The following is a 27,332-nucleotide window of genomic DNA, read 5'->3' as shown; positions in this document are numbered from 1 at the left end:
TCTTTTTTATTTATTTATTTTATTTGACAGCAAGAGAGGGAATACAAGCAGGGGGAGGGAGAGGGAGAAGCAGGCTTCCCACTGAGCGGAAGGCAGACGCTTAACAACTTAGCCACCCAGGCGCCCCTCGATTTTTCTTAATATTGTAGGAAACTCTGTTTTAAGTATTTCACTGTTTTAAATCCATATGCTTCAGCAAAAAATGAGATTTTCTGTTTCTTAAATCTGGGCCCACACATGTAAGGTCCAGTGCTTTGTTTAAAAGTGGGGGCTTGGCCTGAGACACGTGTGGGAATGGATCTAGCCGCCACAACATTCTGGCAGTGTGGGATTTGGTGAGAGGCTTCTCCTCCTGTGTTTATTTCTGCAAAATAAGTCTTACAGAGCCTTCTACCTGCAGGATTGTTTAACAAGGTCATGGACATAGTTCCTAGCGATGTGCCTGATATGTGGGAACTCACTAATAAATGTTGAGAGATTATTATTTGTTCAACTTTTTGTGAGTGGACAAGTACAGACCTGAAGTAAAATTCACCCCAGTAGCTTTAAAAATATATATATATTATTTATTTATTATTTCAGAGAGAGAGAGAGAGAGTGAGAGCATGAGCAGTGTGGGGAGAGGGAGAGGGAGAAACAGACTCCCCACTGAGCAGGGAACCCAGTGCGAGGCTCCCAGGAGCCCAGAGATCGTGATCTGAGCTGAGGGCAGACACTTAATGGACAGAGCCACCCAGGCACCCCTGAATGTGCTTTTGACTAAGAAGGTTAAGATTACTAGGGTGGGGGGCACCTGGGTGGCTCTGTTAGTTAAGCATCTGCCTTCAGCTCAGGTCGTGATCTCTGGGTCCTGGGATCGAGCCCCATCCTTTTGTCAAGCTCCTTGCTCAGCGAGGAGTGTGCTTCTCCCTCTGCCTCTCCCCACCGCTTGTGCTTCCTCTCTCAAATAAATAAGATCTTAGAAAACACAAACAAACAAAACTACATTCAGTCAACAACTATTTATTGACACCCCCCCCCCCCCGCCAAGTCCTAACTATGTGCCAGGCATTGTTCTAGGGGTGGGAATACAGTGGTGCCTACCCAAGACGAGGTCTTCACCCTCATCAGCAATTTATATTCTGGTTTGGGGGAAGACATCTGCAAAGGGGCATCAACAACAAAGATACTCTTTAGAGTTAAGTGCTAAGTAGGGGAGAAGGAGAAGAAGGCTTGCCGCTGAACAGGGAGCCTGATGCAGGGCTTGATCCCAGGACCCGGGGATCATGACCTGAGCCAAAGGCGGATGCTTAATGACTGAGCCACCCAGGTGCCCCTAATGAGGTGAGATTTGAATTCAGTTCTGAAAGACAAGAAAGAGCCAGTCATACAAAGATCAAGACCAGGGAGGTAAATAGTCCAGGGAAAAGGAACAAACAGCAAGAGAAACAGCTCCAAGGTGGGAAGAAGCTTGTAGTTTTGGGAGGGGCAGAGGTTAGTGTGTCCAGAATGTGGAGGTCAAGGGCAAGAGGAGCTTGAGATGAAGTTAGAAAGATAAGCAGGGGCAGATCCCCATGGGGCCCTGAAGGCTATGATGAGGCCTTTAGCTTTTATTCTGCATGTGATAGGAAGCCATCTATGTATTCAGAGCAGATGGAAAAAGTGTTTGTTCTTATCAAGAGCAGAAAAAGCTTCATTCCAAGGTCTGCCTACAAGTGCATTAGCTTCGCGTGACCACTTACGCATTTGGGAATCTCTGATGTGTTAAAAAGTTGAATGTGCATGACGCATGGTGTCTTCCATTTACAATTTTTGGAACAGAAACATATTGTATAAAAAGAAACTGGAAGGGACATTTACAGAATCCCTGAGGCTTATATGTATTTATGCCAAAACCTTAAAATGACTCTAAAAGGATCTTCCCAAACAGCATCAAGGATGGGGCTTAGTAACTTCTGGCTGGGGAGTCAAAGATATTTCAACATTTCTGTAGAACATGGGAAACTCTCTTAAATAAAAACTCATTATTATCATTATTTTAAGCTCCAGACTTCTTTGAGAATCTGATTAATGCTATGGACTTGGTCCCCTGGAAAATGCTCTGCTTAGGATGAAGAAGGGGGTAAATCAGAGTTCTTCTGCTTGTACCTCCTGACTGGGCCTGTGTGGCAGAGAGATTTCCTCCCCATGGCCAGCTCCATCACTGCCACAGACACCCCCCCCACCCTCCCACCTTGTGGGAATGGAGCGGAAGCTCCCTGTTTGCGACTACTAAGAGGTTCTTTTTTTTTTTTTTTTTTTTAAAGATTTTATTCATTCACTGGATGGAGAGATAGCACAAGCAGGGGGAATGGCAGAGGGAGAAGTAGGCTCCCTCCTGAGCAGGCTCCATCCCAGGACCCCGGGTTCATGACCCAAACTGAAGGCAGCCACTTAACTGACTGAGCCACCCAGACACCCCTAAGAGGTTCTTATGGTTGGTCCATGCAACTTGTCCAATCACCACTGGGAGCCCAATCTCTGAAAGGGGTAGAAATATACTCTAGGGCCAGATTTCTGCTGGGAGGCAACAGAAGGGGATTTTTGAGGAGATGCCCTCTCCGCCTGTCAGGAAAGGATTCTTGATCATTCTTTCTGAATCAAGAGGCCTTTGGGCAACCTTCCAATGAGAAGCTACTGGCCCATCTCTGCAGAAGTGCATATGCAGCCCATCTTTACAGTTACTAGCAGGGCATTCACAGAATAGATTAGAGGGTATAGAACAATTTGAGGTTTTAGGGAGTTTTCTTCTAAATTACCTTTGTTTTGGAAATTGAGACACTGAGACCCCCAAAATGATAATTAAGTGGTCTGCTGGGGCCGAAACAGGGCTATGACTTCCCATTTTCCAGCATGATATGAATTCAAAGCACAGACTCTTGTAACAGACGGCTTGGGTTCAAATCCTGCCTTACCCCTAATGTGTCCTGGGACCTCGAGCACCTAACCTCCAAGATGGTATTGATGGCAACAGGATAGCATTGGTGGGACTGTGTCGAGAACAGAATCTGGCCTATAACAATTGCTAAGTCAATGCTATTGATACTGTTTTGCAATGAGAGAAGTGAAGTTATTTTAACAAGGACACAGGAAAGGCATGATTAGAAGCCTGGCCTATGAGTGTTGTTCACCACCAGACTAATGTGTTTTAAACTGCAAGGCATGACCCTTTAGTGGTTCAGAAAATCGGTTTAGCAGCGCCTTGAATAGCACTGGGAAAAAAAAAATCTCAGTGCATGATACATACCAGTTAAATAGTATTTGATGACACTTTCATACAGGTATATATATATATATGTATATAGGTAAGTATACCTACGTGTGTACTAGATCTTAGGTTGAAAGCATTATTCTTGACTACTGTGCCCCACAGAATTTATACAAAAGCACAAGGGAGATTTCAGTGAGATGTTTTTACGTGTTATAATCCATCTCGCGAGGGACAGGGATTCCAGTTCGCTCAGGAAGACTCAGAAATAGGGGAAGGGGCTATGAACTGTTCAGCACAGAAAGGAGCAAAGAAAGTAGACCCCAGTGAGCTTGAGTCTAGGTTATACCGGAAAGGACTAATTCTTGAAACAAATATTCCCCAAGAGCACACTCTGTGCCAAGACTTTTGCTGGGCAGTGTTAGCTACACGGTGGTGAATGAGGCAGTCCTGGTCTTTTTCCTCGTGGGACTCTCTGCACAGTGGAGACAGACCTGTCACCAGACAGTAAGACACTAAAATGATCAGGCCTGTGGTGGGGGGAGGCATTGGTTGGTTATCAACCCTATGTTGGGGGAAGCCCATGAGTAAGGAATACAGAGAAGCTTCTGAGCTGGATTGCCTGCGTTACTCTCAGACTTTGGTGGACCTAGGATTCTTCAACTACCAGCTAGGGTTTCCAGAAGTATGCACTGACCAATATATACCTGCCAAGCTCACTGGAACCCAAATTCAGAAGGCAGCAAGCCCTACCCAACCTCTGAGAGCAAAGGACCTGGGAGACAGAGGTCTCACACTGCCTAGGACACTAGCTGACCAGTGGACCAGAATAGAGCCCTTTTCTTACAAGGCGATCTTAAGGCCTTTTAAGGACCACGTTACCCCATTAAATAAAGTTATACCCCTATTGCATATATATGGTGAGCAGTAGGATTAATATTTTGGAGTCACAAAGTGTCTAATTTATATAAACTGCTCTATTTACATAAAAAAAGTCCAATATCCCAGTGACGCAGCTCTGTTTCCATTTTGCAGATTTGGATACACAGGCACAGAAAACGGTCAATCTTCTGTTTACTATCACCAGCGAGGAAATGCAAAGCTGGGTTTGTGAGGCTTCAGAGGATGTGCTCACCATGGCGAGACACAGTGAAAACTCTCCTAAACCCCGCTCCAGGGCTCTTTAAGAGTCTTGGAACCGAAAGGAAAGGCGAGATCACAGTAGAGCGAGATCAAAGCGTATGTAAATAAGGACCTGGGGCTGCCGGGAAGTATCGCTGCGGTAAGCCTTTAAGGAAAGCGGGCGTCAGAGTCCTGCTGCGCCTGCGCAATCCTGTCTCTTCTTTACATCCGGCGCCTGCGCGTGGTACCTTTCTAGCTCACCTCGACCCAACCTTGCCTAAAGTACGCAGGCGTCCCGCTCTGAGTCAGCCTCTGGCCCGGCCTTGCGCCTGCGCCCTAACGCTCTCCGAGTTCCTCTCTCGCTCTTTTACGTCAGTTCCTGTTTGTGGCGGGAGAAGGCGGTATTTCCGGCCAGAGGGTGGGAGGGGGCGGTAAGCGGGGGCTGGGGGGAGGGGGCGGGGGGGGGCCGCGCCGCGCGAGCCGTTGGGCCTGGCTCGGAGAAGGCGTTGCCGCTGCCGCTGCATTTGCTGCCGCCAGGAAACACAAGGAGCGGGACCAAGCGCAGCGTGGCGATGGGCGGGAGTAGGGCCCCGCCGGAGAGGCTGGGCGGCCGCCGGTGACAGGTGAGTGCGCCAGCGCGTGTCCCCGAGCGCCTCCCCCCGCGATGGTTGCGTCCGGACCCCCCGCCGTGCGGCGCTGGGCCGTACCACCAGTGCCCGCCGGGCGGGGACCGCCGTCCTCGAGCCCCCCCTTCCGGGACAGAGTGGGGGCGGCTGCGCGGGGGCGGTCGGACTACCCCAGAGGGGCCGGGGGCGGGGGCGGCTGGCCGTACCACTGAGGCGGCGCCGGGGGGGGCACACCGAAGTGCGGGGACCGAACCACTGAGGAACTGGGGGCTGAACCAGCGGGATGGGAAGGGTGCGCCCGCCGGGTGTGCGAGAGCTAACCCATCGGGGTGGGGGTGGGGGACGCGCCTTACCATGTGTAGGGGGCTGTACCTATTCGGGGCTGTGGGAGCTGTTCTTCCAGCGTGTTTAGGGAGGTGGGGGGCTGCTGGGGAGGGAGCCGTACCAAGTGCGGCCCGAGTAGCGCCGTGTGGGTCATACCACTGAGGTGCGGGGGGGGCATCCTGAGAGCGTGGAGGAGCCCCGTATTGAGTGGGGAGGGTTGTGATGTTTATAATCTTTGAGGGATGTGCGGGGGGTGAGGGGAGCAGGCCACGGTGGGTGTTCGGGGGAGTATTTTGGGAGGGCTGTAATGCGGAGTGTTGTGGAAGGGCTTTGCCTCTCGAGTTTGGTGGGTGGGGCTTGGGGGTTTGCTCGGAGCCGTAGGAGGGAGGATCACTATTGAACTTTTCAATGACTTTGGGGGAACTGGATGGTCGCTGGGATTGCTGTCTGTCCGACAACCTTTTCATATTATTAAACCTTTTTAAAAGATGTGTGAGACACTTCTGCGGCAAATTCTTTGTTTCTGTGGGCAGAAGATATTTTAGAAGCCTCTGAAGTTTTCTGAGCTTTCAGCTCCATATTTGGGAGGGGAGGAGGTATTGAGCTCAGATTTGAGGAGCTGTGTCCCCTGGATCTGCTTGTTAAGACTTAGGAGGAAGGAGTGTTTAGAGGGACACCTCTCTGTCAAGGCAGGGTGGCTGGGGAGCCTTGATCCTTGGAATTCTGAAGACCCCCTTCCTCTCATTTGGGGGCTGCCTGGGCTCAGCAAGAGGCCTGGGCTAGAGTAATCATGTTGGTCTTCCATGGTCTGCCTTTCAACCTTGTCCTCTCTTCGCTTCTCAGAGAAGCATTGGGGAGTTCAGCCCTGGCCAGACCTTGCAGGCCTAGGCAGCAAGGGCAGTCACTCCAAGCACCCACCCAAATAGCCCTTGCTGGGCGGTGGATTTTGAGGAGCCAGGCAGCAGTACAGATCATGGCAGTCTCCATTTTAGTCATGAGGGTGTTTGTGTCTCCCTGGTTAGCTGTCCAGCCTCCTATTGTGTTTACGCTCCCCACCAGGCGATAACAGTTGGTCTCACCGATAGGCAACAATGAGGCTTGAGTGCTGTTTCCCCAGCTGTTCTCTCTGCAGAGGCCCAGGGGACTTGGGTAGTGGTGCCCTGGCCCAGCCAGAACCAGGGAGGAAGGTTTCTGTGAAGGACTTAGGGTAGCCAAGTCTCCCACAGATCTAGTTTCTCAGTGTGATCACTGGGTGGGTGCTTGGAGCGACTGCCTTTGCTGCCTAGGCCAGCTCGTGACCTTGGCTTGCTGGGTAGCCTTTGCCCCGGGTCTGGAGTTCCCAGAAGGCTGGCTGCAGTCCCTGATTGCCCCAGCTAATGTGGGCTGGTGATGTGGTCAAAGGCTGGACCACATCCTTGGCTCCCAAGCTGACTGTCTTCTCAGGCTGTGGTTCCTCGAGTACAGTCCATGAGGTCCTTGAGTCTTTTCTAGACTGTGGGGCTCTAGAATTTTTCTCCACTAAGGGTTTGTTTCTCTGGTCTCCTTCTGCCAGCTTTTAGAGGGTTTGCCTGATGGGGTTAACAGCAGCAGTAAAAACCGTAATTGTGAGATCGATGACTGACATTTATTGAGTGTTTTCTGGGTACGATACACTATTCAGAACGGATTAACTTGCTGAATACACATCCTAGAGCCATAGGTACTGTTGCATGGTCTCCGTGTTCGAAGGGGAAACTGAAGCACAGAGAGGCAAGTCATTTCCAGAGCTAGTGAACAGCTGGTGGTTTTGGCCATCCACAGTATGTCAGGCGTGGGCAACCCTTTTACACACATAAGCTCTTTTTTTTTTTTTTTTTTTTTTAAGATTTTATTTATTTATTTGTCAGAGAGAGAGGGAGAGAGAGCGAGCACAGGCAGACAGAGAGGCAGGCAGAGGCAGAGGGAGAAGCAGGCTCCCTGCCGAGCAAGGAGCCCGATGCGGGACTCGATCCCAGGACGCTGGGATCATGACCTGAGCCGAAGGCAGCTGCTTAACCAACTGAGCCACCCAGGCGTCCCCACATAAGCTCTTTTATATCTCAAAACGAACCTACAGGTTAGGTATGGTTATGCCCATTTTATAGACTCCTGTGAGCTAGGTAGGAGTGTGGTGCCCATTTTACAGATGAGGAGACTGAGACACCTGCTGTGAAGTGAAAGGCTTGGCCTGATTTGTCATAGCCAGACGTAACAGAACCAAGATGTGAACCCCTACCTGGCTAGGTTTGGTCTCAGTGAGCCTCTTGTCAACAACTAAAACTGTGGGTCAGTTGCCCCCAGCAGTGGATGTGGTAGTTCTCTCCTTTTTGCAGAATGAGACCTCAGGGCTCAGGTAAGAATTGGTTTGCCCTAGGTCCCTCCGACCCTCGGGGGCAGGCTCGGTTTTGAACCTAGGTCAGCTTGCTTCTAGTGTTGTGCACTCTTTGGTCCCCAGGTCCCCAGCTAGAGTGGGTCTTGGGCATCTCAGAGGCCCTGCCCTGGACGCTGCCAGCTGCACCCTTGGGCATTTCCTTCCTTTCACCATCCGCGCCCAGGGCTGCTGTGAGCACCTCTGCCAGCAGCCAGTCTAGTAGTTCTGGGCTTGCTGGTGAAACTTGGTCCCTCAGTGTTGAGCTAGGAGACGTCTTTTAACCCGGTGCAGAGTGCTGGGAGCCAGGAGAAAACAGCAGGGGGTGCCGCGCACGGGGTGACATACTCAGGGGAGCCATGCTAGAGGCCCCTGCCCAAGCATGGTGTGCTGGGCCTGCATGCAGTTTCTGGAGCTTTCATGTTCTGGCTGTGTGACCTTGGACCTCCGTGTTCCCCTCTTGTGCAGTGGGCTCTGAATGGCACCCACATCAGTGTTGTGAGGGTGAAACGAGTTCATCCACCAGAGGCTCCTGGGCTGGTGGCTGGGGCCATGTGCAGGCCCAGTTAGCAATCCTGAGCCCGTCCATCCTTTCCCACGCCCTCTCCCCTCGCTCCTCTCTCCTCACTCCTCTGTGGTGTCTTGGTGTCCAGCTCCCCAGCTGGCCCAGCCAGAATCCAGGAATCCTGTGTCCTGGTTTCTGAGCTCTGTAAAGAGCTCCACCAACGTGATTCAGAGCAGCGGGTTCAAATCCAGCCCTAGCACTCCTGGCTGGGCACCCTTGAGCAGGTTCCTCAGCCTCTCTGAGCTTCCATTGTGTCGAGGGATGGTTATTCCCCCTTGATACGTTGTCCTGAAGGTGAAATGGGTTAATCTGTGGAAAGCCTCCCCTGCACAGCCTCCAGTAAACGTTTCTGGCTGTCACTCAGGAGAATGCCTGATACATGGTGAGCCCTCTGGACAGCTTAGCAATTGTAATTTGTGTTATTTTGGAGGCTCTGCCCAGGCTGCAGAGCCTTGGCAGCTACCACCAGGAGGAGGGCCCGGCTGAAATTAGCATCCCCATTTTCCAGATGAGGAAACTGAGGTTTTGGAGGCTTGGGCCAGAGGTGGGACATGTAATCAAACAAAGGGTAGCAAGTGCAGCCCCCAGGCCTCCTCATCCTCCCACACAGTTGCTGCCCAGAGCTCTTCGGAGGTCACAATTCTAGCTCTTTTTCAGATGTCAGGCTCTGCTAACCCCCCGTGCTCTATGTGCTTTTACCGAATCTCCACCACAGCCCCCGGGAGTGGCAGGAAGGGCCTTGACCCAGGTGAGAACAGCCCTTTGAAGGCTGCGAGGCAGAAGGATGGGCGCAAGCTGGGTGAGGCGCAAAAGTGCTGGTGGGAGTTAGGGGCCCAGTTGTGCAGAGCCACCTGGGCCAGGGTTGGGGGCGGGGGGCGGGCAGGGGGAGAAGTGTGCCTTTGGTCCCGAAGGTGTCGCAGAGCCAGAGGGTTTCCCTGATCCACCAGCCTTCACTGAGCACCTGCTGTATGCCTTTCGTCGCTTCGGGTGCTGGGGATGCAGCAGTGCCTTGGACGGAGGTGCTCCTTCCGTGGCACTGAGGGAGATAGTCAGCCTGGCGAATAAATGAGGGACAGGTTCAAGGGAGGTGCCAAGCGGTCAGTTACAATCAGGTGTGACTGGGAGCTGCTGTCATTGGGCTGTCAGGAAGGCCTCTCTGCTGATCCCCAATCGGTGGACCAGGTGAGCGAGGAGAAGAACTGGCCTTGGGGGTTGCGCGGTGGGGGAACCACAGGGCCAGAGTTGAAAACTTGGTGAGGTACAGGGACCTACAGCACGGAGGCCTATGTGGCGGGGCAGGGTGAGTGAGGGGAGACTGGAGCGGAGGGCAGGCGAGGTCAGAGTCTTGCAGACTTCTCTGAGGGATAGCTCAGTCAGATTTCAAGCTTCAGAAGGTGCCTTTCACCAGAAGAGGTTCTCAGGCCTTTGCTTGGGGTTGGGTGGGGGGGGTAGATTTTTGAGTGGGTCAGGGAGTTTCACATGCCTCCCACTTCCCCCTTGAGTAGAATCACTGCCTTAGAAACGGTGGCAAAGGCGTGATGGTCGCCTCCCTCCTTTGTGGTTTTCACACCACATTCCCCAGGGCCCAGGCTGTTCCATTTAGGGACAGATGGGGGGAGGCTCAGTGAGGTGATTTGTGCCCACCCCTCCCCAACCCAGACAGCTGGGCTAATATCAAATAACAGTGCAGAACAATGGTAATACCTGATAAAAGCTGTACTTGGCTGACTTGACCTTCCACGCAGCTGTGTGCCTGAGGACCTGCCACATTCCTGGTTGCTGCCCTAGAACTTGGAAAACCAGGTGTTGCGGGCTTACCTTCTAGTGGAGATAGGTGCCCAGCAAGCAAATCTAGAAGAGGATATCAGTTTGTGACCAATGTTAGAAAGGAAAAAGAGGAAAGAGTGTGTGGGGATATTATTACTGTGGGGTGATTAAGGAGTGTCTCCTGGAGGAGGTGACACATAGATAGGGATCATGGAGTGCTACAAAGGAGCCACGGGAAGACTTGAGTGAAGATCCCTTAGATTGAGGCCGACGCGGCTCTGATTCCCAGCTCGCAGAGGCCTGGAGATCCTCAGTAACCAGTGCTGGGGTTGGGCTCTGAATTTGGGCAGCATGGCTCCAGGTCTTCTGAGACCAGGTCATCATGGGTTAGGGAGCCTCATACTGAAGGCTTAGTGCACTAAGCAGAAGCCGGGCTGTTGATTTTCCCAGGCTTGCTCTGGGCTGTCTTTCTGGAAGGAGTGGAGAGGCCCTCAAGAGCAAACCTCTGGCGTCTCCGGAAATCCTTTGGGATGGGGGGATGGAAAGGAGTGTTTTTCGAAGTTGCTCTCCCGGCCTCTGGAGGACCCAGGGACACCCTTTCCTGGGCCTCTCTTCAACTGCCCAAGAGCTCTCAGTAGAAGGCTCTCCACCACCAGGCCTCCAGGCTGCACGGTGGGGTGGTTCCGTGGCAGGCTCTTCTGGACAGCCAGCCAAGCAGCAGGAGGCCCAGCTAGGGGAGACAGCCCTGGGAGCAGGACCAGGAGGGGAGGGAACAAGGGAGCAGGGGTGGGAGGGGTGGGGGTGGGGGGATGGGAGCTCGGGCCTGGCCCCCTTTGGGGCAGGATCCACCGCCAGCTCAGCACCCACTGTGGGGCCTGGCTGTACTGGGTGCGTGAAGCAGGGCATGGTAAGCGGGGATTGGCTAAAGGGAGACTACATGTGGAGGTCTGTGCAGGAAGTTCCTTGAGCCCTGCTGTTCTGCCCAGGAAGCTTGTCCGCAGATGTTGTTTCTAAGGGTGAGGCCAGAAATCCAAGCCTGCCTTGGTTTGCCACCTTCTGGGCCCTTTGCGAATGGAAGAGGGGGGCAGCTGCCACTCCCTTGCCCTGCTCCCTCACCCCTCCTGGCCTGATTTCAAGGCCTTCATCATCGGTGGGTCATTGCATAGTGGTCAAGGCTGCTCCCAGCTTCTCCCTTGGTTGCTGTGGAACGCTGGGGGCCTTATTTCATGTCCTTGAGGTGCATTTTGCTGGGCTGACACGGGAACAATGCTGCCAAGTGGGGCTGTCGGGAGGATTCAGGGATCGTGTGTGTTAGAAAATGCCTGACATGGGGCCGCCTAGGAAAGTGCTCAGTAGAATGCCGTCGTTACTGAGAGCTAGCGGGGCAGTGTTTCCGTGCCAGGCCTGCCCCAGGGCCTGATGTGCCTGCTCTCACCAGTCCTTGCCATGACCTGGGAGCTCTGTGCAACTCTTCCTCCCATTTCTTAGGTGAGCGAGCAAAGGCCTGGGCAGGTTACTGGATTTGCCCAAAATCACAGTGTTGGTGACAGACAGGAAATTTAAAGCCCACTCTGTCTGGGGTTCAGTCTGCCTCTTTGAGACTGGCTCTTCTGCCTCTGATCAGTGCCATGGCCACTGTTTCTGAGGTCATTACTGACGTTGCTGTTTTAAGAGATTTTATTTTAAGTAATCTCTACACCCAACGTGGGGCATGAACCTACAACCCCGAGATCAAGAGTCGCACACACCACCTACTGAGCTCTGAGCTGGCCAGGTGCCCTTCACTACTGTTGTCCTAATGATCTTTTTTGCTTTCTCTTCTAAACAGAGCAGGCATGAAGTAGGCCTCAGTTGTTCTGGAAATGACTGGATTAATCTCCATTTGATCCTTGCTTGGGAGATGGGGTGCAGCAACCTTCCCAGTGCCTGTGGAGCCATGGCCTTGGCCAGTCTCTTCCTTCCCTAGAGGCCAGGGGGCAGGGGTCAGAGTTGGGAGGTAACTCTCCTATCCCCTGCCTTGGGGTCTGATTCCCGAACGGCCACTGGAGCCCACCCTTGGCTATTTTTGGGCATTTGTGTATTCCATTCTTTTACCAGGTGATTTATTGAGGACATACTGTGTGCTATGGATGGTTTTGGCTGTCAGGGAGCAGCACCCAGTTTACTGGAGGAGGCAGAAAAGTAGCGTTTGTCCAAGAGTGCTTGGTGCCACAGAGGAAGGGAACAAGAGATCTGGCTGGCCTTGGCAGGAGGGGAACTTGGGGAAAGCTCCTGAGGCCTTAACATGAATGCCCAAAGCAGCAGACCAGGCAGGGGTGCAGCATAGGTAAAGGCCCTAAGATGGGGTACACCTCAGTGTGGTGACCCTGAGTACATGCCACTGCAGCTGGGGCAGCAGGGTCGGCGCACAGGAGGGCAGCAGGGCCCAGGTCTGGCTGGCAAGTCTGTGCTTCTCAAACTGGTGTCCCAAGACCTGAAGTGGGGTGAGGGAGTGGGGAGTGTGAGCATGTGTTTTTGGGTAGTGTCTGCGACTTGTCTACTGTTTTTAGCTGTGTGTTTTCATTTAGATGATATTTTCAACAAGTGAATATATGGGCATGTCATGAATCATCTGGATGATTCCTTTTAACCAGCGAGTGACAGGATGAACATAGCTGCCACTTCCATAGCTCTGACTAACTCAGGCTCAGGCTGGCCCTTGACTTTGGAGTTTGCCTTTGTGTAATTGCTGCCTGTTTTCCGAAGTGCTGGCCTCATCCCCAGCTGTGCTTGAAGCATGTCTCACTGGGTCCCCATGATGACCCTGGATTGCCAAAGACAAAAAACAAAAACCCAAAACCCCCAAAAAACAAAACATCTTTTGAAATACTCTAAAAACATGTCAGGTTGTCCTGAAGATTGCGTTTTATAGAGGAGGAGGACACTGAGGTTCAGGGAAGCGACCCGTGAATCCTGGAAGGTAGCAGCCAGGACTAGACTGACCAGCACTCTGGGTGTGGGTTTGGGCTTTGAGCCCTGTTTTGGCTCCCTGGGCCGAATGGGTCAGGGGTTGGGAGTGATGGTGTCACACAGGAGCTCCTCCGTGGCTGGCTGGGAGGATCCAGCCCCTTGGGCCTGGGAGCACGTCCCAGCGCTCGCCTCCCCCCAGCCCTTCTGCCTTCGGCCTCCTGGGGCTTCATCCCAGAGCTTCTGTGGAGCTACACTTGCAGTTTGCTAGCCACTAACCCTGCAGGGCTGTTTGAGTTTTAGTGAATTACACTGAAATACAAGTAAAAGTTTAGCTTTTTACTTGCACTAGCCCCTGGAGCTACATTTCTGTTATTACAGAAAGTTCTGTTGGCTAGTGCAGCCATCTCCTACACTCACGACAGTGTGATCTTGGGCCTGTGATTTCACCTCCTTGGGTCAGGATGGCGATAGTGATAGCATCCACCTCCCAGGATTTGCCAAGAGGGTCCCCATGAGTCCGGACCTGGCTCATCGGGAGCCCTCAGCAAACCTTAGCCGTGGGCAGGAGCCTCCCTGCTTGCTCCTAGGTGCCCCAGGGGTAAATGGGGACTCATGCTGCCAGGTCCTGCCTCCAAACTTCTGGCCAGGGAGGCAGCCAGATGGTGATGTGGAGCAACGCCTGTGAGAGAGGAAGGCCTCAGCCAGACTGGGGCGGGATGGGGTGGCCCTCCTTGCGCATGTGCACACGTGTGCGTTTATGCCCGCAGGGGCAGCCTGGGTCTGCAGGGCGTCAGGGGTGTTAGGGGAGGGCTGGCCCGGGTGCAAGAGGGGACTCGGTCTTGTGGGAGTGAGGGCAGAAGGTGGTGGAAAAGGCTCAGGATCCGCTTTCCTCTGCCGCATCCCGGCTGCCCAGCATTGGGTACTCACTGCATCCTTCCTGTCCTCAGTTTCCCCACCGATAAAAGGTGGGTCCTCGTGGTCCCCCAGTGAGTCAGGAGGTGAGAGAGTCAGGCCAGTGCGTAGAGCTTCTTCAGGGGACAGCTGCAGAAAGCAGCTGTGATACAGCCTCTGCCTCCCTGGGGCCAGGAACCCCGTGTCCCACTGTGCCCTAAGCCAGAGGGCTCCCCGTCTGTCTCTGAGAAGTAGCCACAGCCCTTACGGCGGCCCCCCAGGCTTCCTCGGTAGTCTCACATGCTTCGTTCCCCTCCCCTCTCCTGACTGGGCCTCACACAGGCCCCACCTGACCTTGGCGCCACTCTTGGGCCTGGGGCACTCTCCCCTCTCCCCTGGCCCCAGTGGCTGCCTCATCTCTCAGTGAGAATTTCTGCTCACCGTTCACCATCTCAGTGAGTCCTCCTCTGAACACCCTGGATAAAACCAGAAACCCTCACCCCTTCCCACATACTTAGTCCTCTGTGCGCTGTTTCTCTCCATAACTTTTGTCAGCTTCTGTTACAGCATGTAATTTGCCTCTTCGTTTAGCTTTACCTCAAGGCCTGTCCACCCTCTCCCCTCCCCCTATAAACTCCCCTAGGGCAGGGAGTTCTGTTTTGGTCACTGCTGCCTCCCTGGTGACTAGAGCAGTGCTGACACAGCGTGGGTGCCATAGCGGTGGAAGGAATGAATGCAGGATTTTTTGTTTTGCCTTTACTTGACCCAACTTTGACTTCAAAAGCTATGATTGGGGGTGCTACCCCTGCCTAGGTTCATGAAAGCTCTGGGCATGGCCATGTGGTGGGGACATAGTGGGGACCAGGACACTCCCATCCCTGCATTGTGGAGCTCCCTGTCCAGTGCGGGAGGTACCATTACCCGGATAATTGTCCAAGTGACTGAGCACATTAGAGGTAAGTGCTGTGAGGGGGCAGGAAGCTGAGCTCCGAGGATCTGTGACTCTTTGTGGGGCAAGGAGCAGTCAGGGCAGGCTTCTCTGAGGAAATGAGGATTTAGCAGGTGAAGATGGGTGAACAGTGTGCCGGCTTGGGGGACTAGTATGTGCAAAGGTCCTGGGGTATGTGTGTGTGTGTGTGAGAGAGAGAGAGCACACACGCAAAGACTGAGGGACCAGAGAAGAGCGTGTGGGGATGGTGCTACAGATCAGTGAGGCAAGAGGGTAGGCAGGGGTAATTTCTGGTGGCCCTTGTCTCCGTGAAGGCCTGGGATGTGATCCCGAGCAGGGGAGGGACAGGGTCAGAGCTGTGTTTGGAGGGTCTCTGCCCACATGCAGCTTGGTGACCTGGTGTGTTTGGAGCCTGTTGGCAGGCCGGCTCAGATATCTGATGTGATTTCTGTGGGGTGCTCTAAGGCCCTGGGCTGAGGGGGCAGGTATGGGGCGGGGGTGGCAAGGAAGAGAAGGAAATCTGCTCTGTGCTTATTCTTGTCCCAGTATCTTTTGCAGGCCGCCTACGTCTTCAGCCTGCTCCCAGTCCTACCTGCTCCAAGTAGACAGATGGGGCAGCTAAGGGGACTGTGTGCTGTTGAAGAGAAAAAAAGTATCTTTAACGCTGCCTTCCCGCCGAGGAGGTGGAATAGGTAAAAATTCACATGTTACAGAAACGTGCAACGTGGGAGGCAAGGGTCCCCCTGCCGCCCCCTAGCAGTAGCAGTAACACCTGACAGTGCTGAGCAGCTGTGCGGCGGTTCAGGGGGCTGGATGTGGAGTGGCTCCTTCAGTCCTCACCGCCCCAAGTGCCCGAGTGCCCGGTGCTCCTGTCTCCGTTGTGTGGGCGGCGAAGGAAGGGGAAGAAGGGGACGCAACGTGCCCAGGAGGTGGCAGAGCTCCGAGGGGAAAGCGCATCTGGTTCCCGAGGCAGCCTTGACCCCTGCATCTGTGATTCTGCCTTTTAGGGCACAATTCCCTCCACGTAGGTGATGTTTACACACGCACCTCCGCGTGGCCCCCAGCCTGACACCCTTCCCTGCCAGAGCTGTCATCGCATGGCTGCTTTCCTGAAGAGGTTGCTGCAGCTCACGTTTACCTGCCGTGAGCGGCGCTGCTGGCTCTGGAGCGTGGCGGGTGAGAAAGCACCAGAATGGAGGCCCTGTGCCGGGTGCCCGTTTGTGTGGCGGGAAGGCGGCCGGGGGCCATGTCCCGTTCAGCCGTGAGCACGCGAACCGACCTGCCTGCGGACGCTGCCCCTGTCCGAGCCATGCCGCCCTGCCACGCGGGACCTGAGCCTGCGCTGGAGGCACCGCCGGCCTCACTGCTTCACAGAGGGGGACACTTGGAGCTCACAAAGCTGGGGAGCAGGGACCCGGCTTCCGGTGTGCCAGACTCGGGCCACGGGGCCACCAGCCTTGCCAGCTCCGCGCTTCCCGGTTTGAGGACTGGCACCGGTCGTCGCACTTAGTGACTTAGTTTTTTCACTAAAAAGAGATTGTAAACATGCTGGGGAGGGGGTGCCTGGCCTGCGGAGAATGAGACACCGGCACATGGGAGTCTGCTCCTTCTTTTTAGTGCTGTCACAATCATGCCAGAGCCCTGGGGTGGGTGTTTTGGCTGCTTCCAGTCTTTCATGACTTCAGCAAGTGCACCCTTGGCACAGTGGTCCGCGGCCAGGGGGTGGCTCTGCCCACAGTGGACATTTGGTAGCATGTGAGGACTCTTTTTTTTTTTTCCCTCTTAGAGCAGGGGGAGGGGCAGGAGGGAGGGAGAGGGAGAAGCCACCTCTGCCCTGAGCGCAAAGCCCCAGGAGCCCCAAGCCAGCTTGATCCCATGACCCTGAGATCATGACCTGAGGCCCAGATTAAGAGACGCTGAATCCACCGAGCCCCCCAGGTGCCCCATGAGGACTTTTTTTTTTTTTTTAAATATTTTATTTATTTATTTGACAGATCACAAGTAGAGAGGCAGGCAGAGAGAGAGAGAGAGAAGGGGAAGCAGGCTCCCCGCTGAGCAGAGAGGTCCTCCATCCCAGGACCCTGAGACCATGACCTGAGCCGAAGGCAGAGGCTTAACCCACTGAGGCACCCAGGCGCCCCTATGAGGACTTTTTTGATAGTCACAGCTCAGGGGAGGGTGTGCGGGTAGAGACCAGAGATGCTGATAAATGGCCCCCTGTGCGCACAGCACTTTCTGCACCACGAGTTACCCAGTTCCAGATAACACTCCTGCTGAGGTGGAGAAACCCCACCTTAGAACTTCTTGCACCACCGCGATCATTTTCTTGCAGGAGAAATTCCAACGGGGTTTGCCACTTTCCCAGTATTGCTAAAGTGAGCTCACAAGAGTGAGGGACCAGTTCACAGAACCACAGATGGCCAGCAAGACAGTGGCTTCCCTCTGCTCACGCCACATACCTTGTGCATGTCTTTCCTCCTGGATTCCCGCAAGCAGGTGCTGCCTGTTGAAAGACAGGTTCCTGTTGTCTTTGCATTCATCTCCTGAGCAAGTCCTCCTCAGGGAGCTGTAGCGAAAGTGCAGATTAGAGGGCAGGTGGTGGAAGCCCCTGCGGGGTTGTAGCGTTGGGAAGAGCCCCACCCTGCTGTCTCCAGCTCCAGGAGCCTCGGCCTCCCCTCCTGCGTCCCTTATGCCATCTGTGCTATCTGGCGTAGAAAACCAGATGGGGGTGGGGGGTAGAGGAAAAAAGGACTTGACAAGTGGTAAGGAAAGGAATCTAACTAACTTTAGTCTGTTCTGGGCACAGGGCTTCACTCTGTGCACATTCATTCCACAAATAACTTTTTAAGTGCCCACTGTTTACCCAGCGCCTTGCAAGGCTCAGAGGACCCAGGAGGGTCCAAGACAGGCCAGGGGCCCTGCTCTTACCATGCTGACATCATAGTGGGGAGAGGTCGACAATAAACGGGTTAACAAGTAAGTAGTCACGTCAGACCTGAGAAATGCTTACAAAGAAAAATAAAGGGTAAGGAGAGCTATGGAGAAAAATAAAGGGTGAGGGGAGGTAGGATGGATGCTCCCTTTTTGCTGCTTTGGAAGGCTTCTCGAAGAAAGGCATGTGAGTAGAGGCTGAGGAAAGGGTGTAGGGCCCTTCAGATTCCAACCAAGGGGGCAGCAGGTGCAAGGGCCCTGAGGTAGGGATGTCCTGGTGTGTTGGAGGAGGCACAGGCCTAGGCTCTGCTGAAATGGAGTGTATTTGGAGAAGTAAAGGGGAAACCATGCAGACCTCATAGGGTCCTAGGGTTCCTGTAAGGACTCTGGCTTTTACTTGGGGTAAGATGGGGACACTGGAGGGTTTGAGCACAGGAGGGATGGGCTCCAACTGGGATGGTCCCAGGGTCCCAGACTATTGGAGGGGTGAGGACAGAAGTGCTAGAGCTCAGTGAGGCTTCACAACCCTCCCTCCCCCTCCCCAAGCAGTAGGAACCACACAACCCTAATTTTACAGATGAGGAAACAGGTTTGGAAGGACCCTGCCCAGGGCTGCCACGAGGGCCTTCCCCAACTGGCCGCCCTGCCTCGCCCTGTGAGTTGCTTCTCACAGATCTGACTCTGGCTTTGTGAGTTGAAGCTTCTCAAGGAGTTACAGTTTGGAAACCATTGAGCAATAATAACACCCGTGAGTCAGATAGATGGGAATACAAATGTCTTAAAAGAAGTTTTAAAATAAACTTTTTTTAAAAAGATTTTATTAGGGGCACCTGGGTGGCTCAGTGGGTTAAGCCGCTGCCTTCGGCTCAGGTCATGATCTCAGGGTGGCTCAGGTCATGATCTCAGGGTCCTGGGATCGAGCCCCGCATCGGACTCTCTGCTCAGCAGGGAGCCTGCTTCCTCCTCTCTCGCTGCCTGCCTCTCTGCCTGCTTATGATCTCTCTCTGTCAAATAAATAAATAAAATCTTAAAAAAAAATTTTATTTATTTATTTGATAGACAGGGATCACAAGTAGGCAGGGAGGCAGGCAGAGAGAGAGAGAGAGAGGAAGGGAAGCAGGCTCCATGCTGAGCAGAGAGCCCGATGTGCGGCTGGATCCCAGGACACTGGGATCATGATCTGAGCCGAAGGCAGAGGTTTTAACTCACTGAGCCACCCAGGCGCCCCTAAAATAAACTTTTTGAGTTTATTTGAGTTTGAGACCTTACGGTGCAGTAGGTCAGTGACATCCATGTGCTCGGCAGCTCTTGAGGCCAATAAAAGCTTGCTAGAGTGCTCAGAGTCTCCTTGGGGACCCCTGTCCTGTCGCCTTCCCCCATCCCTGCTCAGTGACCACCGAGAGCAGTGATCTTCATCTCTGTTCAGCTGTCTTCTCTGCAGAGCTAGACATCCCCTCCCCTCCCTCTAGCCCACTCCCCACACCGTGGGGCCATGGCCCTTCTCATGGCCCTTCTCCAGCAGGATTGTTGTATGAAGGGAAGCTCTGCAGTCACACAGGGCGGGGTGTCACCTGCCTGTCGCTGCATAGCCTGGAAGCCAGAAAACCTGGGGGTGAAAGTCAGATCCTCCAGACCTCCTCCTTCCTCATTGGTGACCCAGCCTCCTCCTCCTCCTTCTTTTTTAAGATTTTTTAATTTATTACAGAGAAGACAAATAAGCATGAGCAGGGAAGTGACAGGTAGAGGCAGCGGAAAAGGGAGAAGCAGGCTTCCTGCTGAGCTGAGAGCCTGATCCCAGGCTCCTGATCCCAGCTCGATCCCAGAATCCTGAGACCATGATCTGAGCCAAAGGCAGACGCTTAACGACCGAGCCATCCAGGTGCCCTAACCCAGGGGAAAATGCAGGCACATCAGCTTTGGGGAGGACGAGGCGCCTGACTTTGGCTCCCCACATTTTTTGGACTCTCAAACCTAGGTGCTTTCTTTATAGTTACTTTTTTTGTCATAGGATACAGAAAGATATGTTAAGCCCATTTTGTGTGGTGCAGTATAACAAACAGCTAACAAGCAGAGCCCGGTGTCTCCACAGCAGAACACGGTCAGCTCCTGGAAGTTCCCCCTCCAGTACTCCTGATACCCACTCTCCTGACGTTCACGGATTTGGTTCCTTGACATTTAGCATAGTTTTATAAGTGAGAAAGGCGCCCCAAACATATAGTGTGGTGGTGGTGCCTGTTCCAGACTTACTGTGAATGGACCCATGACTGATGTGTTGTTGTGTGTCTGGCTTATTTCATTTATTTCATAGTAACCTTCTTAGGCTTTGTCCCTGTTGTATGTGTTGGTAGTGAGTGGAGGAACGTTCTGCTGTATGAATTTACCTCCGTTTGTTTATTCACTCTCCTGTGGGTAGACACTTGGTCTACTTCCAATTCAGGGGTTACTGTGAGTATTGCTGCTGTGAACATTCTAGTGTAGGTCCCTTGCTAAACAAACACTCCTTTCTGTCGGGTTGGGTTGTGGAATTGCTGGTCCTGGAGTGTGGGCGCGTACTGAGTTTTAATTTTTACTGCCAAGCAATTTTCCTTAGCGGGTGAACCATTTTACACTTCCACCAGTAATCATTTGTGTCTTTGTCAACACTTGGCATTGTTAGTTTTTAAAATTTCACCCATCCTGGTACATGATTTTACTTGGCATTTCTCTTTAAATAATGAGATTGTATGTGTTCCTTAGTAGTGTGGGTGTCCTGTCTTGTGAAGTGGCCTTGCCCTTTTCTCCTTGCCTCCCAGGGAGCTCACCTCGAGCTTACAGGCTGCAGCTCTGGCCCAGGCCCTTGACTGACTTGGGCCCCAACACTCAAGGAAGTGGCAAGTGGGGATGGGGCCATGTAGGCCCTTCCTGCCATGGGGTGTGCTGCCTGTGGGCCGGTGGCCGGGGCAGGCCCCTGCATGCTGACACTGGCTTCCAGAGGCCATTCTCTGCCCTCCTGCCTGGGCGGCCTCTGCCGGCAGCTCCCTGGGGAGCAGGCCATCCTCTTGGCTTCAGTGCCTGGTGTTTCATCACTCCAGGGCCACGTCAGAGACTCCTCAGTGGGAGGATGGGGTGGGGTCTGGGAGGGGCACAGGGGGTCTTCCAGTTCTTCCCCTGCCCTCCTTCAAGCGGCTGCTGGCTCTCTAGATGCCGAAATGAGAATGTAGAAAGTGGCCCCAGGTGCTGAGCAGTGGCCAGGGCTCCCGCCTTCCTCAGCAGGGAGACCCAAGGTAAATGGCTTCTATTCTCTGAGCTTCTGCCCTCCCCTGGGCATGGTCACTGCCCTTCTGGTGGGGCAGTTGTGATTGTTCAGGAGGGCCGGCTGGCAGCAGCTCTCAGACTCTGCAACCCTGACCACTCTTGGCCACACTTGGCTGCCTTTGCTTCTCTCAGACCACGGCAGCTGTGTGTTTGAGCACTCACCCACGTGTTTGGCTGTTCCCCGGGGGCCAGGCCAGGCAGTAGGCCGAGCTACCAACTAGCCCAAGACACGCAGAATCACCGAAGTGAAGTCATCGGGCTGGGGATGAGAGGGGAGCCCGAGATTGGACGCCAGGCCCCTGGTCCTGTCTTTCCACATCCACCCTTCCTTGGGACTCGGGTTCTCCATCTGGCTTCTTTGGAACTTCTGAATCGAGCTGGTACTGGGGAGAGCGCGGTCCCAGCCCCTGTGTCATGGGAAGACCTCTGAACTTCCCACCACCTCTAGCCAGGCCTGAGCTTCACTAAGGCAGGGACTGTGTCTTCCTGATGATTTCTCTCTGGGACCCCTCTGGTTGTCTGGAGCTTAGGATATGCTCAGGGGAGATTGGTGGTGTGAATAGACCCTGGAAATGTTTCCATGGCTTTGTCTGGTCCTGGGCTGGGGAGACGCGGTTCATTCATTATGCACTTGGCAGATACCCAGATGCTGCGCTCATCCGCTAGATGAGCACTGAGTAGGTGTGGGGAGAATTGGCTAAGGAGGTGCACAGAGGGCATCTAGGCTCTGAGGTCAGGAGGGCTTCCTGGAAGAGGCTTTGTTTCAGCTGAGACCTCAAAAGGAGAAGGGAGAACCCATAGAAGGTATAGGGGATGGAGGCCAGAGGGATGGGCCAGAGAGACAGAAGCCTGGTTAGAGAGAGGGGTATAGGGAGGAGGAGCTGGAGACAGACGGAGTACCAGCTATAGTCGTTGTCATGGTCATAGCTTTCTAGGTGACACTGGACTCGTGCTGGAAGGGACTTTGTTTTGTGAGCACACTGGGGAACCCCAGAAGGATTTTTAACCTGGAAGGACAGGGCCAGATTTAGATGGAGTCTCAGGGTTGAAAGCAGAGACTCAGAGCCCAGGCAGAAGGCCAGGGCAATTGGGAGAGGTGTCAGGAAGCAGGTGGATGGACAGTGGGGACTGCTGGCCTGAGCAGGGGCAGGAGGCAGTTGACGTGAAGGTCAGCAGAGGCCAAGTCCTGAAAGGCCTTGAATCCCAAGCGAGGGAGCTCGGCTCTTTCCCGAGGCCAGCGGGAAGCCACGGAAGGGTTTTGAGTGGGGGAAGGACAAGGTCAGATTTGAGGGGTCTGGCTGGTGAATGGGGACAGATCGAAAGGAGGGATAAGGGAGCGGGAAGTCTAGGGAGGGGGTGAGGGAGGCCCTCGAGGGAGAGGACAGCACTGGACCTGGACAGGAGCCAGTGAGCCAGGCCACTGGGAGGGAGGGAGGTGGGGCAGGAGGCGGGGCGAGAGGCGGGGCAGGTGCCGGGACTGGTCACTTTGGAGGTGGAAGCGCAGGCTGCTGGGATCTTCAGGCTCTGCGTCCTGGGTGTTCTGTCCACGGGTGTTCTGTCCACGGAGCGTGAGCCCCTTGGGGCTGGTCCTGCCTACTGCGCACAGGGCCCCCTCTGCTGCTCCTGGCCCTGCCTTGGCGGCTCAGAGTCCAGAACGTGATTTCTCACCCCCACTGTTTACTTCCCTGTCACTGTCCATCTTGTCTTTCCTTTCGCTTCCTCCCACTTACCTCCCTTCCCTGCCTGGGCCTGGGCAGCCTGCCACTGTCACATGCCAGGCAGTAGTGCGTCCGGCCGCCAGCTCCCCTGGGGCATGAGCGAAAGCTGATGCCCATGGTGTCCCTAGAGCCAGCTGCCACTTCTCTGGGGGCCGCTGTAGCTCCTGACCTGCTGTCCGCAAATAACCCCAGCCCGGGGAAAGGCAAAAGGCGCCTTGGGCTCCATGGCCCCTTTCCAGGCCTGTGGCTCCAGGTAGGGGCCCAGCGGGCGGCTGCCTCCCGCCCTTCTCCCTTCCACCCTGGGAACCTGAGACGAAGCAGCGGCCTCGGCGTCTGTCAGTCTGTCGGCTGCTGGTCCCTGAGGACGGAAGTGGAGGTCCCGGGGAAAGGACCAGGGCCTTGGTTGAGCCCCCGGGACTGGCTCCTAAGCCCCAGACAAGTGCATACACAGTAGGTTGCTGTCTTGTTCGAGGTACTGACCGTCGGAGACTTGTCTTCTCTCAGTCATCTGGTGGGGCAAAGAGGGGACTGAGGCTGAGGGAGTGACATAGGGTGGCTTGGCACAGGGGTGGGGGATACTTGGTTTGCTAAGGGTGCTAGGCTGAAAGGAGGGGAGGGGGCAGAGAAAGAGTGTGCAGTGTGTGCGTGTGCGTGTGTGTGTGCGTGTGTGTGTGTGTGTGTCTGGGTAGGGGTGGCAGGCAGATGCTGGTGGCTTTGAGCGCTCCCTCAGGTGCCCAGCGCTGTCTGATTCATCCCAGGTTACCTCAGTGTGGGGGCCGGGGAGTGACACGGGGTGGGGCCACTGTGCCTTCCCTCCCCTCCAGTGCACAGTGATGGCAGGCGGTGGCAGAACTGCCTTGGCTCAGGGAGGCTGGAGGAGGCCAGGGAGCTCTGTTCCCTCCAGAGTAAGGCTCTGAGAGCTGGGTCATGCTCCCCCTGCCCCCAATCCCCAGTTGGAGTCCCTGAGGACGAGGCCACATCTTTCCCCTCGGTCTGGGCCAAGTGGGCAGGGCTCCCTACCCTCCTTGACTCCACTCCGTGCAGTGCCGGCCAAGCAGCCAGAGGGGCCAGAGCCTGGCTGGCCTGAGGGCAGGGGCTGCGGCTGAGTCCCCCTGGCGTCACAAGCTCCTCTCTTGTCTTGCAGACTGTGTTCTGTCCACCGCGCCTCCTGCATGTCCTGCTGCCCTGAGCTGTCACAAGCTAGGTGACAGCTTGTCACGCTGCCACCATGAACGAGGTGTCTGTCATCAAAGAAGGCTGGCTCCACAAACGTGGTAAGGGGCTGCTTTTGTCCACTGGATTGCATCTCTCTCCTCTTGCCAGGGTTTTCCTCCTGGCAGCTGGTGCCCAGGGAGGCAGAGGGACAGGGTCCTTATGGCCCAAGGAGCCAGGCTGCTGAGACCGACCTGCCTGCCCAGGTCAGTTGCTCCTCACAAGCCCACTTCATGGAATCCTTCAGCAGCAGCCTGGGGAGCTGCAAATCTGTCTGGGGCTCAGTCCCCCGACCTTGCTGGGCACTCTGTATAAGCCCCCGGGGCCAAGTCTCAAATCTGCCTCTGCATCTGTGGTCTGAGTCATAGCCCCATTTTATAGATGAAGAAACTGAGGCTCAGGGAAGGGAAGTCTCTTGACCTAAGTAACACAGTGAGGCAGTACTCAACATTCATTCATTGTGCACCTACTGAGTATGTGTGGTCTGCCAGGCTGTCCTGGGCTCCCAGGCTCCTGGGACATGTGCCCTCATGGAGTTTACATTTTAGTGGGGGCTGAGGACACCAAACAGAGAAGCAGGCATACAATGTCAGGTGGTGAGGAGTGTTCTTAGGAGCAGTGGGGATTCTGAGGGTGAGCTTTTCTGAGGAGGGGACAGTGGTGGAGGCCCCGGGTGGGAGGGAAGAGGGTGGAGGGAGGCGAAGGAGTGAGTCACACACATAGCTGGGCAAGGCTGTCCCAGGGAACAGGACAGTAGGGACGAAGGCAAGAGTGTACCTGGTTGAGTTGGCCGGGCTGGCTGGAGTGGGGAGAGCAAGGCCTAGCTGGATGTGGCATCCGACCATGCTGAGCCCTGGAGGCCATGGGAAGGACCTTGGCTTTAATTAACCCTGGAGGCGATCTGAGCCCAGGACACCGGGAGCTGGGCCTGGCCTCATCTGCTTGTACGGCTGGGCAGCTGAAGCCCGGAGAAATGAAGTCATCGACAGTGAGGAGCCTAATGGCCTACAGTGTTAGAGCCCAGGCCTCCTGTCCCCAGAAGCGTGGAGCTCCTGGTTTGAGGGGGCAGCCGTCCAGGTGCTGTGGAGTGAAGGAGGCAGACTGTCCAGCTTCTATGGACCTTCTCCTAGGGAGGGAGGGGGCCAAACCTGGTGGTCGCTGCTTTCTGTGCGTCCCCATTTAGTCAGCAGACTCGTACTGAGTGGCTGCTGTGCTCCAGGCACTGGCGACTCGACAGTGGACCAGGCAGGCGAAAGTTGCCCTTCTCGTGTTGACATCTTACATTCAGTAGGGAGGGTGGTTGGCACCTGAAGGGACCAGTGCTTGCAGTGGTGGTAAGGGGCATGGAGAACAGTGGAGCAGCAGGAGAAGGGATGTGGGAGGAAGCAGGGGGAGCTGTCGTAAACAAGGTGGTCAGGTATAGCCTCACTGAGAAGGGGTATTTGATAATGACCTATGGAACTGCAGGGAGTGAGCCCCACGGCTACCTGGGGTAGGAGAGGGCAGCCGTGAGGCCAGAGAGGGAGTGGGCCAGACGTGTTTGAAGAGGTAAGGAGGCCAATGGGGCCAGTCCCGTGAGAACCAGAAGTGCCCTCTCCTTCTGCCCTGTCCCATTCTACAGACACAGAGCAGTGAGGAGGGATGGAAGTGATCCCCAGGGCCAAGCCTCCACCATCAGACTGGGCAGGGGAGACCTGTTTCTCACTGACCTTTCCAGGCAGGGATGGTATTTGAGGCACCTTGATTTTACTTGCCCGGGGTGGCCATGAGTTTGGGGCTGTCAGTGGAACTTTCTGAACCTTGGCAGATGTCAGAGTTCTAATCCTGGCTCTGCCACTTCCTCTTGGTGACTCTGAGCAAGCTCTGTTACCTCTCTGAGCCTTGGTTTCACATCTGTAAAATGGGTTAACAGCCCAGGCCTCTGATCTACTCAGTTCTCTGAGGGCAGGGATTGTTATCTGGCTATTTACTGTGGTAACCCCAGGGCCTAGGAGAGTTCTTGGCATGCAACAGGTGCTCAGTAACTGATTGCTGACAGAATGATTGGGATCGTGTGCGAGTGGTATGAGGGTGTTAGGGTGTTGCCAGGGTCTCAGCTCCTTACTGTCCCCAGGCTGGCGGCTCACTGGGCTGGGCTGCGAGGAGCTCTGGAAGTGGCCAGAGAGCTATTGCCAGGCTGGGAACTTGTGTCTGGTCTAGGGCTGCCAACGGTATTAAATGTGGGTCTCGGCCCCTCTTATGCCGTCAGCACCTCTACTCATGCTGCCAGGGCCCAGATGAGCTACTCAGATGGCCTGGCTGGGATGTACCCACCTTGGGTTTGCCCACACAGATGCAGGGTGCTCTGGGGCCTCCACTGCCTGCTATTCTTCTTCTTCTTCTTCTTCTTTTTTTTTTTTTTTTTTAAGTAAGCTCTAGGCCCAACTTGGGGCTTGAACTCCTGACCCCAAGATCCAGAGTCGAATGTTCTAAAGACAGCCAGGCAGGCACCATACCCCCCTCCCCGCCATAGTCCACCATTCTGAGCAGAGGTGGGCAAGGGCAGATGGGCATCTGTGCCATCTCACCCCACTTCTGGTGGCTAAGAATAATGGAGCCCCAGTTTGCCGTGTCCCTGTTTGGTGCCAGACACGGGGCTCTGCTCTAGGCAAGTCCAGTTTTACTGTGTTTCCATAGCTGCCCTGGGAGGTGGTGCCGTCTTACAGGCAAGGAAGCGGAGGCTCGGCAGGAAGACTGATATACCCCGAGATTCAGCAAAGACTTACCCTCTGCCTCCTGAACCGGTGCTCTCAAGGCCTGGTCCACAAGCTACCTCTCGCTGAGCAGGGTCTGCTCAAGGAATCGGCAAAGTGAGAGCATGACTCTTGGAGTCCCTCATGCCCTGTGCTGGTCCTCTTCTGACATGGCCTCAGCATACCGTCTGCCAGCCCCCACCAGGCCAGCTCCTGCCTGCCAGTTTTGAGGTAGGCAGTGTAGTGGTCAAGAGGGGAGACTGGGTGGAGCAAACCTGAATTCCAATCCCAGCTCTCCCAGTGAATCCCTGTGAGCCTCAGGCAAGTAATGGAGCCTCTGGGCCTCAGTTTTCTTATCTGTAAAATGGGATTATTGTGAGGATGTTACTCCTTTCCTCCTCAGTTTGTTTGTTTCTTTCTCCCTCTCTCTCTCTTTCTTTCTTTCTCTCTCTCTCACAGGTGAGTGCCTGCATCATAAGCTCACTCTAAAACTGATGTCCAGATCAAGATGTAGAACAAGACAGGGGCGCCTGGGTGGCTCAGTGGGTTAAGCCTCTGCCTTTGGCTCGGGTCATGATCCCAGTGTCCTGGGATCAAGCCCTGCATCAGTCTCCCCCACCCCCGCCTCAGTGAGGAGTCT

General features: G+C 54.6%; 1 protein-coding gene across 3 annotated transcripts in view; it reads left to right on the top strand.

The window, feature by feature from the left end:
- Positions 1 to 13,823: 13,823 nt before the first annotated feature.
- Positions 13,824 to 27,332, top strand: part of AKT2 (AKT serine/threonine kinase 2) — a 36,145-nt gene continuing 22,636 nt past the window's right edge. The window contains exons 1-2 of one of the 3 annotated variants that reach the window (XM_044257302.1): positions 13,824 to 15,497; positions 23,893 to 24,022. In XM_044257302.1, the coding sequence (XP_044113237.1) occupies positions 23,977 to 24,022 (46 nt within the window). In that variant the 5' untranslated portion in view covers positions 13,824 to 15,497; positions 23,893 to 23,976. Of the gene's footprint in view, positions 15,498 to 23,072; positions 23,199 to 23,892; positions 24,023 to 27,332 lie in introns of those variants that run through there. The other 2 variants (XM_044257304.1, XM_044257303.1) reach the window with 2 other exon arrangements.

Source organism: Neovison vison, chromosome 7 (genome assembly GCF_020171115.1).
Source record: "Neovison vison isolate M4711 chromosome 7, ASM_NN_V1, whole genome shotgun sequence".
Classification (NCBI taxonomy): domain Eukaryota; kingdom Metazoa; phylum Chordata; class Mammalia; order Carnivora; family Mustelidae; genus Neogale; species Neogale vison.
Note: the sequence above shows the minus strand (reverse complement) of the source record. Positions and strands in the feature narration are given on the sequence as shown.